Here is a 13,963-nt window from a genome sequence, read left to right on the forward strand (position 1 = left end):
TTAAACAGGCAATTCCTAAAGATTTCGTGCAAATTTTGAAATCTTGCGGAAACCAGAATTTGCATGATGAAAGTAAATTAAAGATTTCAAATGACCTTGAGATCATTAATCTAAACAACAAAAAAATCAAACCATCAAAGTTAAAACTCAATTATATTCGTACGGTTTTAAATAAAGATGTATCTCCAAAATGTCAAATTAAGTGGGAGGAAATATTTGGAACAAATTTACCTTGGGAAAATATGTGGTCGGGACTAAAATTTTTGAAAATTGAAAATAAAATAAAAGAATTCCAATGGAAATCCTTGCACAATATTTTATATACTGAAGAAAGATTAAAAAAAATGAAGATATCAAATGGAAAATGCCACATTTGTCAAAATGACAATAATATAGAAACCCTGCAACACTTATTTTTCAGTTGTAGTACATCACAATTAATTTTAAAAAACCTCCAAGAAATACTTATTGAGTCAAAAATAGGAATAAATAATCCTTTTGGTGAAAAGGAGGTTCTATTGGGTATAAACACGGAACAACTAAAATATGATAATTTTTTAAACATAATAATCATATATTTTAAATGGACACTATGGAAAATTAGGAATTCAATAAAATTTAATAAAACGCCTAAAACACCACAAGATATTTATAAAATCTGGAAACAAAACTTGAAATATAATCTAAAATTTGTTCTTCTTTTGAAAGGCGTTGATATCATTGATAAGACAAAATTGGAGTCTGTAATAATGAAAATTTAGACACTTTTTATACAGCTTGAGTCAAAGTACATTTTTTATGGTTTATAGTATTAGAATAATAATTGTATCAAAAACAAATGATAAAAAAAGTATTAGCCTATCATGGTTATTGTAGAAAATGCACATCTTTTATGTGGGTATCTTATAATTATCTACTTAATATTTTGAAATTAAAGTGTAGAACTGTTAGATGCTTCTAACATTATATGGATATTATATTTTTTACACTAAATGTATTCCAAGGTTTAAAGTGGATAACTTTTTTTTTTATTGCCTTCTATTTCCCCTGGATAGATGGTTTCTTTTTGTAAACAGGGACCCTTAGCCTGATCCTGGACGACTAAGGTAATTGTACACAGGAAATATTTAGAAATAAAACGTTTGCATGTCTTAAAAAAAAAAAAAAAAAAATGTAATAAAATAAAGTGTTTGGGCTATGCTTTATACATATTTTTTCTTGGTCTTTCTACAAATTTTTATAATTTTATCATGAAACAAGTAGTGTCAATGATCTTTAGGAACTTCATGCTATCTTAGGATTTCATTTATTTTAAACGTCTATTTCTATGAAAATCAGTTACAGATTTAATAGTACCAAAAACTAGAGGCTCTCAAGAGCCTGTGTCGCTCACCTGTTACTGTATTTACTGATGTCGGTCATCTTGGTTGGTAGGTGGGGTCATTAGACACTTTTTTTAAATAGACACCCTAGTAATGATTGTGGCCAAGTTTGTTTAAATTTGACCAATAGTTTCAGAAAAGAAGATTTTTGTACAAGTTACAAAAATGACGAAAAGTTGTTCAATATTGACTATAAAGGGCAATAACTCCTAAAGGGATCCTCTAATAATTTTGATCATGTTGACTTATTTGTAGATCTTACTTTGCTGAACAGTATTGGTGTTTACAGTTTATCTCTATCTATAATAGTATTCAAGATAATAACCAAAAACTGCTAAATTTCCTTAAAATTAACAAATTTTAGGGCAGCAACCCAACAACTAGTTGTCCCATTCATCTGAAAATTTGTGAGGGGAAAGATCTTATTCTGATGGACATTTAAATCTTGAAAGATTTGCCCTAAATGTCTTAGTTTCCAAGATATAATTCAAAAACTGCATTTTACCGCTATGTTCTAATTTTAGCCATGTCAGCCATATTGTTTGGTAGGCGGGGTCATCGGACACATTTTTTAAACTATATACCACAATGATAATTGTGGCCAAGTTTGGTTAAATTTGGCCATGTATTTTCAGAGAAGAAGATTTTTGTACACGTTACAAAAAATGACGAAAAGTTGTTAAAAATTTACTATAAAGGGCAATAACTCCTTAAGGGGTTGACTGACAATTTTGGTCATGTTTGACTTATTTGTAGGTCTTACTTTGCTGAACAGTATTGCTGTTTACAGTTTATCTCTATCTATAATAGTATTCAAGATAATAGCCAAAAACTGCAAAATTTCCTTAAAATAACCAATTCAGGGGCAGCAACCCAACAATAAGTTGTCCCATTCGTCTGAAAATTTCAGGGCAGATAGATCTTGACCTGATCAACAAATTTACCCCATGTCAGATTTGCTCTAAATGTTTTGGTTTCAAAGATATAAGCCAAAATATACATTTTACCCCTGTGTTCTATTTTTAGCCATGGCGGCCATCTTGGTTAGATGGCCAGGTCACCGGACACATTTTTAAAACTAGATACCCCAAGGATGATTGTGGCCAAGTTTGGTTAAATTTGGCCCAGTAGTTTCAGAGGAGAAGATTTTTGTAAAAGTTTACGGACGACGGACGACAGACGACGGACGACGGACGCCAAGTGATGAGAAAAGCTCACTTGACCTTTCAGGTCAGGTGAGCTAAAAATATGAAAGGCATAAAAATTTCAGTATAAAGAAATTGACATATGTAATGCAATTTCAATTGTATAATATAATGATTGTATGCGCTTTACTTAGAGACTTACTCTAATAAATCCATTAAATGTCTTATGAAGTCACCTTGGCCCAGAAGAAGGTATCTTCTCATTGCCTAGATAAAATAGAAAAAAACACATTACATGTAGAAATATGTAAATCATTTAATACACAATTTAAGCAACGCTATTGTAAAAGTAATTGAACTTTTACTTTTAGCTAGATGTGTCAAAAACACAAATGGCCCCGTCTCAAATAGTTCAAAAATCTGCAATTTCAATAACACAGTGGACACAAACATGATGGTGGTCTCACATATAAAAATCAGCTCAAAATCTGGAGGCTTATAGAAAAAAGTCTGTATAACTGTGATTTTCAAAAATTTAACATACTGTAAATTCAGAAATTATTGCGAGGTTCTTATTATTGCGAATAATGCGACTGAGTTGTAAATGCAATAATTAAAACTCGCATTTTGTAATATTTTAACTGAATTAAGCATGACTTTTCTCAAAATCGTAAAAATTAAAATCGCATTCAAGTGTAAAATGACAACATCGCAATAATAAATGCACGCAATAATTTCTGAATTTACAGTAGTCCAAATCCCGAAATTTTGGGGAAAATTAGTGGAGTGGAATGAAACTTAAACTTGATCTGGAACTCATCATGAGTAACTCACATACCAAAAGTCAGCCCAATATCTGAAAGCGTTTAGAAAAAAAGTCTGTATAACTGCTCTTAAAATGGGCCTAGCTGTAATTTGGAAAATAAAATAGTCTATAAATAATATTCTAATCTGTTCCAATATCTACATGAAATCATGATCAAGCATTTCTAGTCTATTGCATACAATTCATGGAATAAACCACTTCCAAGTTTGTTACATTTCAGTCAAAAGCTGATATTTATGAACATCATTTGTATGTATGGGGGCATCATCACTTCACATGTAGAGCAAGCAGCTGAATATGATGGTACATGTATAGTGCATGAAATATTCTGCAAAATGATTTTCAACAATTTAACAAAGTTCATAGCCTGTAACTTCGGCAAAAATAAGCAGAATGTAACCAGCATGAATAAATGATGGCATCATACAAGTTCGGATCTTACCTTCAAGTGATCTAAAAATTTATATTTCTCATGTAAAACATCTAGAAGATGGAGACTAGTATCTTTGTAAGCCTCGTCAATTATATTCTGAAATTCTGTGGTTGTATCTTGCATGAACATAACATAGGCTGTAAATAAATATCAGTATTGTAATCATTATTCTCTCAAACAGGTTCTGAAGCTGTAAGTCATTACCTCATTCACCACAGTACTGTATTTATTTCTTATTGTCCAAATTATGCTTTTTTTTTCTTTCTTCACAATTTTCAACATTTTAAAACATGTTAAAACTTTGTTTCAGGCTGAAATTAACCATCATTCCACTGTTGGGGTGAGCTATATGTTTAACTGGAATAGCTCTAAACAAGAGGCTCTCAAGAGCCTGAATCGCTCACCTTAATTCTTTTGGTTAAATCTTTCATCAATGATTATTTTGGCTTTTCAATTTATTTAAATGTTTTTGGATCAAACTATTTTCTTCAAAAGCAAAAAAAAAATCATTTTCTCCTATGTTCTATTTTAGCCATAGAAGCTATGTTTCTTGACATACAAGGAAATAAAATATAAAATTTATACTAGATACTATGAAACTCATTTAGCCTAAGTTTGGCTGAAATTGATACAGCAGTTTCAAAGGAGAAGATTTTTTAAAGTAAGTCAACATGATGAACAAATTGTGAAAAAAGTCTTTAAAGGGCAATAACTCCTTAAGGGGTCAATTGACAAGTTTGGTCAGATAGACTTATTTGTAGATCTTACTTTGCTGAACATTATTGCTCACTTTACAGTTTATCTCTATCTATAATAATATTCAAGATAATATCCAAAAACAGCACAATTTCCTTAAAATTATCAATTCAGGGGCAGCAACCCAACAACAGGTTGTCTGATTCATCTGAAAATTTCAGGGCAGATAGATCTTGACCTGATTAACAAAACAACTCCATGTCAGATTTGCTCTAAATGCTTTGGTTTTTGAGTTATAAGCCAAAAACTGCATTTGACCCCTATGTTCTATTTTTAGTAATGGCGACCATGTTTGTTGATAGATCAAAACTTCAGATACAATTTATAAACTAGATACCCTAAGGAACATTCATTTAAAGTTTGGAAGTATTTGGCCCAGTAGTTTCAGAGGAGAAGATTTTTGTAAAAGATAACTAAGATTGACGAAAAATGGTTAAAAATTGACTATAAAGGGCAATAACTCCTAAAGGGGGCAACTGACCATTTCGGTCATGTTGACTTATTTGTAAATCTTTCTTTGCTGAACATTATTGCTGTTTACAGTTTATCTCGATCTATAATAATATTCAAGATAATAGCCAAAAACAGCAAAATTTCCTTAAAATTACCAATTCAGGGGCAGCAACCCAACAACGGGTTGTCTGATTTATCTGAAAATTTCAGGGCAGATAGATCTTGACCTGATAAACAATGTAACCCCATGTCAGATTTGCTCTAAATGCTTTGGTTTTTGAGTTATAAGCCAAAAACTGCATTTGACCCCTATGTTCTATTTTTAGCAATGGCGACCATGTTTGTTGATAAATCAAAACCTCGGATACAATTTATAAACTAGATACCCTAAGGAACATTCAGTTGAAGTTTGGAAGTATTTGGCCCAGTAGTTTCAGAGGAGAAGATTCTTGAAATAGTTTACGACGACAGACGACGACGGACGCCAAGTGATGGCATAAGCTCACTTGGCCCTTCGGGCCAGGTGAGCTAAAAACTTTAAAATAGTCACTACTCTCAGCCAAATCAGTTTTCTTTTTTCTTATCTTTTTCTGACATACATGATTTGGTGTGAGTATATTTTAAGAAACTTGAAGTAAAGTGAACAACCAGTCCAAATCCGCCAAATGATTCAAAACAAAATTCAAAAGCATATCTCATAAGTAGCACCATACCATTATTTCTGTCTATTTCAATACTTTTTTCTCTTCCTTTAATAGGAGCTGTGTCTTTACATACTTGGCGTAGATAATTAATTGATTTGCCAGTCAGCAGGATCTGAAGAAAAAAATTTCCATTTTCTAAAATGATTTTGATGCCATCATTTGTAAATAACAGGAGTCAATGTACTATTTCATACCTATTGACAATTTTTTTCTTTGGAACCTAATGACATTTGTTTCTGACTTTCTGTATGTTTTTTTTTTTATAGTACTCTCATTGTTCTATTACAAACAGTAATGGGTTAACTACATTACCCAAATTTCAACTTGATTTGTGTTTCATGGTAATAAGCATTATGAATAAATTACATAACATTTGGTTGAGGCAAAGTCAATTTAGAATGAGGAAACTACAAATTTGTCAATTTTTCAATTTATAAAGGGACATAACTCAAGAACTTAAAATCTAAGAAAGAGTTATGTTCCACGCATTAAGTAATAACCCGAAACTTACCTCTGATGTTTATCAAGAAGCTATGATTATAAATTGTTGAGAAAATGCAACATAAATGTATACATACAAAAGAACAGAAGTGGAGGAAGCCATAGTACCCCTTTCATTTGAAGTTAGAGTACAAAATTCATAAGTATTCATACCCTTCTGGCTTGATCTGTAGTTACATAGTTAGGAATCATAGATTTCCTCAGACTGTACTTATCATGCCATAGTCTGTCATTCTTCACGGTAGGGTCAGAGGCTACAAAGAACTGGAAAAAAGTATTACATCCATTAATAGATGACTTAAGTTTTTTGTACTTAACATATATATGCAACTCCTTGTAAGCATTCAAATAATTAAGATAAGATGTTTCAATAAAATCAAGATGGGCAAAGCATATGTTTTTAACAGCACTCTTAGAAACATGAGAAGAATAATTTTCTAAACTATAAATAACACAAATTTGTTGATACATCTATATATATAGATATGTGTATTTTTACAGTAGATAATGAATTCACCTCATCATGAGTATCTTCTAATTCACCATCATATATCCACCTCACAAGTGTACAGTAAATAGGCTGGGCAACCTACAAGTATAAACATATCATGGATATCTTATAATTCACCATCATATATCCACGGAACAAGTGTACAATAAATTGGCAGGGCAACTATCAGTTTCTATGTTCCGTGGACTGTGAAATTTGGGTAAACTTTAATTTGGTCATTAAAATCAGAAAGATCATATCATAGGGAACATGTGTACTAAGTTTCAAGTTGATTGGACTTCAACTTCATCAAAAAACTACCTTGGGACCAAAAACTTTAACCTGAAGCGGGACAGACGGACGAACGGAAGCACAGACCAGAAAACATAATGCCCCCTACTTTCGTAGGTGGGGCATAAAAATTAAGATGACAAACAGTCTTTCAGCGTGTTTACAAGCAAAATAATGATTTCCTGATATGTAAATAAGATCTGCACTTTTTTATTCTTTCAATATTAACCAATGTTTTCCAAGATGGTGACATGTGTAAGTTACTACCAGTATATGTGATGTAAATATATAGGGTACCATTCAAAACAAGCTGACATGAAATAAAACACTCTAAGTTCTGATGTTTATAAAATTGTGTACTTCATGTATTTCAATGAAAAGAAGAACAAAATAAAAAGAACACAATACTAGTTTTGGTAACAGCGATGACAGTTACAAATGAATACGTTAAAATTGGGTAAAATAACATTATCGCGGTACACAAGTTATCCAAAAATAAATACCAACATCAAATTAATGACCAAAGATATTTAACACTTACCATGGTTAAAATATGTTTAATGAGTGATGCAATAAATGGATCTCCATGTAACATATAGGAATAAACTGAAGATGACAAAGCTCCACCTTTTTTACCTGAAAAGAACCATTAAATTTTATCATAAATGTAAATCTTGGGTTTTTGACAATATATAACTTACGTCAATATTTTCAGAGCTGTTTCATAAAATATACATGGGACCCGGGGAAATCACTTTGAAATCTCAACTATGAATGGATACCAAGTATATTGAAAATATAAGTATAATCCTAACTTTACCTCTATAGGTTGTAACCATATTTTTGAAAGAGTCATCCCTGGGTACCATGTCAATTAAATGAGAGTTTTGAGTTTCCATTTTAAAGTTTGAAAATTTAAAATACTGACCACATGTTGTAACAGCTGTAGTAAACAAAAACTAACAAGCAGTTAAGAAAGGAAATTGTAAAAATATGTGCAAGGAAAATTTTGGATAATCATAGGCATATAAAACTACAAATGGAAAATATTGTGAAGAACATCAGATAGATGAATTATACAAAGATAGAGACATCAATCACTTTTGAAGGTATTATACTTCATTTAATGGTTTAGTCACACTAATCTTGTTTGAACTGAATGATTACTTTAAGATTTACTGTTTTCATACAGATTTGCAAATGGTGTTAGTATTTGTTTTTCATGGAATGTTATTAACTACTTCATGTCTCTCTTCAATAACATATTTTGTATTATCAACTATAAATACCCCAACCACTACTAGTATGACAAAATTCAATATTTTTATTTTACCTTTGCAACCATCCACCACGGTTGCTAGAGTTTTAAGTCGGTGTAAGGGATCAAATGTCCAGACAAACAGCTGTCGTAATGAGAGACCAGTGAAACCAAGACCTATTCCTTGGTCCAATTCTTGGTGTAGCTATAAAACATAATGCAGTTCTTTTAAGTAGAGATTCATTTTAACTTTGTGATCAATAAATTCTGTTTACAAATAATCAAAAAACCTTAAATCATTGCTTGATAAGAACTAGAGGCTCTGAGCCTGTGTCGCTCACCTTGGTCTATGTTAATATTAATTCTAATGCAACAACGTTTGTAACGTTCATTTTGATTGGATAACGTCAATTATTTACATGGCATCAATTGACAATTCTAATGCAACAACGTTTGTAACGTTCATTTTGATTGGATAACGTCACTTATTTACATGGCATCAATTGACAATTGATGCTATGGGACGTACGCGCAAGCGCAGACGGCATATGACAGATTTTAAAGACATGTTTTAACGTTGTTTTCTGTCAGTTTCATTAGAATGGAGATAACAATATTGTATTTTAAGCTCCGACGGCATCAATTGGGGATTTGATGGTCGCAAATACCCGTTTACTGTCTCTGCTAACGCGTCGCCAGTAAACTTAATTTGCGACCATCAAATCCCCAATTGATGCCGTCGGAGCTTAAAATACAATACAGTTATCTCCTAATTGATGCTATGGGACGTACGCACAAGCGCAGACGGCATATGACAGATTTTAAATAGATGTTTTAACGTTGTTTTCTGTCAGTTTCATTAGAATGGAGATAACAATATTGTATTTTAAGCTCCGACGGCATCAAATGGGGATTTGATGGTCGCAAATACCCGTTTACTGTCTCCGCTAACGCGTCGCCATTAAACTTAATTTGCGACCATCAAATCCCCAATTGATGCCGTCGGAGCTTAAAATACAATACAGTTATCTCCTAAACATTGGACACAGATGGATTCATGACAAAATTGTGTTTTGGTGATGGTGGTGTGTTTGTAGATCTTACTTTACTAAACATTTTTGCTGCTTACAATTATCTCTATCTATAACAGTAGTTTCTGTGGAAAATGTTAGTGAAAATCAACAAATTTTATGAAAATTGTTAAAAATTGACTATAAACGGCAATAACTCCTTAAGGGGTCAATTGACTATTTTGGTCATGTTGACTTATTTTTAGTTCTTACTTTGCTGTACATTATTGCTGTCTACAGTTTATCTCTATCTATAATAATATTACAGATAATAACAAAAAAACAGCAAAATTTCATCAAAATTACCAATTCAGGGGCAGCAACCTAACAACCAATGATCCAATTCATGTGAAAATTCCAGGGCAGATAGATCTTGACCTGATCAACAATTTTAATTCCTGTCAGATTTGCTCTTAATGCTTTTTACCCCCATGTTCTATTTTTAGCCATGGCTGCCATCTTGGTTGGTTGGCAGAGTTACCAGACACATTTTTAAACTAGATACCCCAAAGATGATTGTGGCCAAGTTTCAATTAATTTGGCCTAGTAGTTTCAGAGGAGATTTTTCTAAAAGATTACAAAGATTTACGAAAAATGGTTAAAAATTGACTATAAAGGGCAATAACTCCTAAAGTGGTCAACTGACAGATGGATTCATGAAAAAATTGTGTTTTGGTGATGGTGATGTGTTTGTAGATCTTACTTTACTAAAATTTTTGCTGCTTACAATTATCTCTATCTATAACAGTAGTTTCTGTGGAAAATGTTAGTGAAAATCTACAAATTTTATGAAAATTATTAAAAATTGACTATGAAGGGCAATAACTCCTTAAGGGGTCAATTGACTATTTTAATCATGTTGACTTATTTGTAGATCTTACTTTGCTGAACATTATTGCTGTTTACAGTTTATCTCTATCTATAATAATATTCAAGATAACCAAAACAGCAAAATTTCCTTAAAATTACCAATTCAGGGTCAGCAACCTAACAACGGAATGACGGATTCATCTGAAAATTTCAGGGCAGATAGATTTTAACCTGATAAACAATTTTACTTCATGTCAGATTTGCTCTAAATGCTTTGGTTTTTGAGTTATAAGCCAATAACTGCATTTTACCCCTATGTTCTATTTTTAGCCATGGCAGCCATCTTGGTTGGTTGGCCGGGTCAGCGAACACAATTTTTAAAACTAGATTCCCCAATGATGCCCCAGGGCTCACGCTACCAGGCGAAGTGGGCGAAGAAGTCGCTTTCCCGACCGTCACTTCGCTTTCCCCGACCCCCAAAAGCGAAAAGAAGTTGCCCTGTTCTTGACGATACTCGCTTTCAGTTGCTTCCGTCATCGGACATTTTCAATTTTTACCAAGTTGATGAAACATCAATTTTTTATTGATATTAAAGAAATTTAGACATAAACGATTCATTATCTTAAGAAAAGAGGTTGAAGCATTGTCTTTGAAGTCTGTAGCAGGTTATTTGATAAAAAAACAACTTGTTATCACTTCGTGCATTTCTGCTTGTTCCGGTGCTTGTTACTCGAAAACGTACATCAACCTATATTTCGGCGGCAAACTAAGTTTGTTTCTTCATTTAAACGTGATACAAGTTGCCTCCAGTAAGTGTTTAATCCATTTATTGCATTAAAAACGTAATGTTCCCTTCCAAATAACTTGTCAAACATCGTTTATTTTTGTAAATTTTCTTGCATTTGACCGCCATTGACCGATTTCTAAACTACGGATCTCAACCCGACCAGCTATGACAAAAATCCGTACTTTTACAATAATTACTACGGACGCACGGATGGAACAGCTGACAGAAGAATATGGATCCTAAAGGGGAAAATTACGTATTCCACACGAATTAAAAGACTTTTGGTTACATCTAATTGATTGGTGTATATAATTCTCTATATTTTTTATGGATTGTTTCAAACTATTGATTAAAGTTGTTTAACTCTGAGACTATCATGACTATTATAATACTATTATCAATATATTATGGCCCAGCTTAATAACTTTTATTTTTTTTTAATGAAAAACACTGATTTTCATACACAAGATAGTTTTGAATTAAATTGTAATTGATATATATTATAATTTCTTTACCTTTTTAAGATAAAAAAATATTTTTTTAGTGCTAGATACTAAATATTTAATTGGTAGTTTCTCACAAGAACCTGAGTAAAACTTAACAACTTTTTATTTGAAATGTTGCTTTAATTGTATACTCAGATATGAATTGAACATTATAAAAAGAACATTATTTACATATGATCCTTTATACTATATATGCTATAGTATAATCCAAACATTGTAGCGCACCGCGCGAAAGAGCACTTCTCTTTCAAATCTCACCACTTCTCCCTATCAGTTTCAAAAAGAGAAGTCACTTCTCCCTATAATTCTGAAGTAGTGTGAGCCCTGATGCCCAGTAGTTTCAGAGGAGAAGATTTTTGTAAAAGTTAACGCCGGACGCAGGACGACAACGGACAACAAGTGAGGAGAAAAGCTCACCTGGCCCAAAGGGCCAGTTGAGCTAAAAAGCAGACACAAATTTTGTTTTTGATAGTCTATGGAAGACTATAATAATTTTGGTACATCATTGACATACCAAAAATTACCACGTGTAATCAAACATACCCTACAGTAATATCCCTTGTATTTATAGTTTACTTTCACCAAATCTATCAAAATTCCAATCAAAAAACAAACTGTACAAAAAAAAACATTCAGATAAAATTATATAATTATGCTCAACTTATTCATCATTAATATTTCTTGTCAAAATCTGACCAGGTAGAAAGACTTCCATAAAGTTTTAAACTCAGCTGTGTTTCAATCTTGATGTATGTTATGTTCAAAACCTTGAGCCCTTTGAATGTAATCCTTTTCAGGTTGAATCTGTTACCTACCTGGGATTCTAATACAGCTATCAATCTGTAATATTCTGTAAGTTCTTGATGTAATGATGCACAAAAGCTCTATAATGTAAAATGCAAAAATCTTCTTTGAGTACACTTGCTTTACTGTCACGATTATGATTGAATCTTGTGCTGAAAGTTATTAGATCAAAGCTTTCTACAGGCATCACATATAATTAACATTCAATGATCAATGCAAAATAAACCTAAGGTGGCTTATCTATGTCAGTTAGCTATGTATCTCTTCCAATCAATATATATATCATTTATAGATAGTGACCTATTACTAACTGTAAGCTACAGAAATAATGCATGCGTTTTTATATTGTTAACATTTTAAAGGTAAAATCATTTGAGATCATACTTTTGTTGGTTTTGATTTTTAGTTTCAGACAACACATTATAACAGAATAAATAAAAGCACCTTGAAGATATTTGTATATGTGTGCCACCATAGCAACCTTAAAGGCTGATGCATCTTTGTAGAGAGTAGCCAAATTTTGTAAGTATGTTGATTTTGTGTCAAAAATTGTTTCACTGTGTTCTTTCCTTTTATTATAAGGATATATAGAATAAATTTAAATAGCCTAACCTACCTGTCCAACAAGACCAAATGTTTTATCAACTGTTTTGGTCTCCACATAACTTTTAATCTTTTTAAACAACCAACCACATTCTGCTAGTTTACCTACTAACTGTCTGACAGCTTTTGGAATTCCAGCCTGCAAATATAAAATATTACAAAAAGTATATAATATTTTATTGTTTGTTGGTGCTTAAATCCTCTTTTTAGCATTTGTGGCTATATCATGACAGCCAATTTTTACTGTGGAGGAAACCAACAAATAATTTTAGCTTTTTAAAGTTACTCAGCAATTACTATAGTAAACACAAAATAAAATAAAAATTGTTAAAAATCATCATTCAACAATAAGAGTGCCAACTTGTGTCAAGATGAATAAACAGTAGAATGCTTATCATCTTGTCATGCATGTCAATTTTGATATCTACAGATTCTTTCAAACTACATGTTTCTGCTAAAAAAAATTATTAAAATGTGTCTTTCAAGTGCAACTTGTAATCTTGCCCTGGTGATCATTTTTACTTCTTACAGTGTTCTATTGTTTACAAAAAAAATATAACAGAAACTGTATAATCATCATTCAAGGAAAATAACTCCAACTGACAATTTGGTTAGAAATTATCCCAATGGTCATTTTTACTTCTTACAGTGTTTTCTGGTTTACACAAACATAACAGAAACTGGATAATCATCATTCAAGGGCAATAACTCCAACTGATAATGTGGGTAGATCTGGTACCAGTTGGAAGGCAAACGCCTGAATCTGACAGTTAAAGGTCAATTTGTCGACACAAAAAGGACCCGTATGTAAAAGGTTTACGCCCACAAACAGCGCCACCTATAATTTTTTCTACGGCATCTTTGAGAGCGATGTCCCGTTCTGTAGTAAATTAAAACATTAAATTAACTAAAACATAGAAAAGTAAGTGTAAAAAACATATTGAAAGTTATATTTGCAGATGACTGGTTATGCATGATACGCTGGCAATGTGCGCAATGTCCTTTAATCGAAGATTGAAAATTAGTTTGTTTCCTACGTCAAAATGGCGGATTTCAATGTTTACATTTTTTCCTCTATTTATAATCTGACACAATTTCATATCCAATCATTTATTAGCAATTTTATTATTGATCTTTGGAGATC

At 32.0% G+C, this 13,963-nt stretch overlaps 1 protein-coding gene across 2 annotated transcripts in view; it reads right to left on the minus strand.

Moving 5' to 3' along the window:
* LOC134711820 (gamma-tubulin complex component 3 homolog) overlaps window positions 1-13,963 on the minus strand; it is a 48,212-nt gene that overhangs the window by 15,986 nt on the left and 18,263 nt on the right. For both annotated transcript variants that reach the window (XM_063572722.1, XM_063572721.1), the window contains exons 10-18: window positions 12,833-12,958; window positions 12,228-12,296; window positions 8,315-8,444; window positions 7,523-7,617; window positions 6,718-6,789; window positions 6,354-6,464; window positions 5,709-5,811; window positions 3,796-3,923; window positions 2,730-2,794 (exon numbers count right to left, since the gene is read on the minus strand). In XM_063572722.1, coding sequence (XP_063428792.1) covers window positions 2,730-2,794; window positions 3,796-3,923; window positions 5,709-5,811; window positions 6,354-6,464; window positions 6,718-6,789; window positions 7,523-7,617; window positions 8,315-8,444; window positions 12,228-12,296; window positions 12,833-12,958 — 899 coding nt within the window. The remainder of the gene's footprint in view (window positions 1-2,729; window positions 2,795-3,795; window positions 3,924-5,708; window positions 5,812-6,353; window positions 6,465-6,717; window positions 6,790-7,522; window positions 7,618-8,314; window positions 8,445-12,227; window positions 12,297-12,832; window positions 12,959-13,963) is intronic.

This window comes from Mytilus trossulus, chromosome 3, assembly GCF_036588685.1.
Source record: "Mytilus trossulus isolate FHL-02 chromosome 3, PNRI_Mtr1.1.1.hap1, whole genome shotgun sequence".
In the NCBI taxonomy this organism is placed as follows: domain Eukaryota; kingdom Metazoa; phylum Mollusca; class Bivalvia; order Mytilida; family Mytilidae; genus Mytilus; species Mytilus trossulus.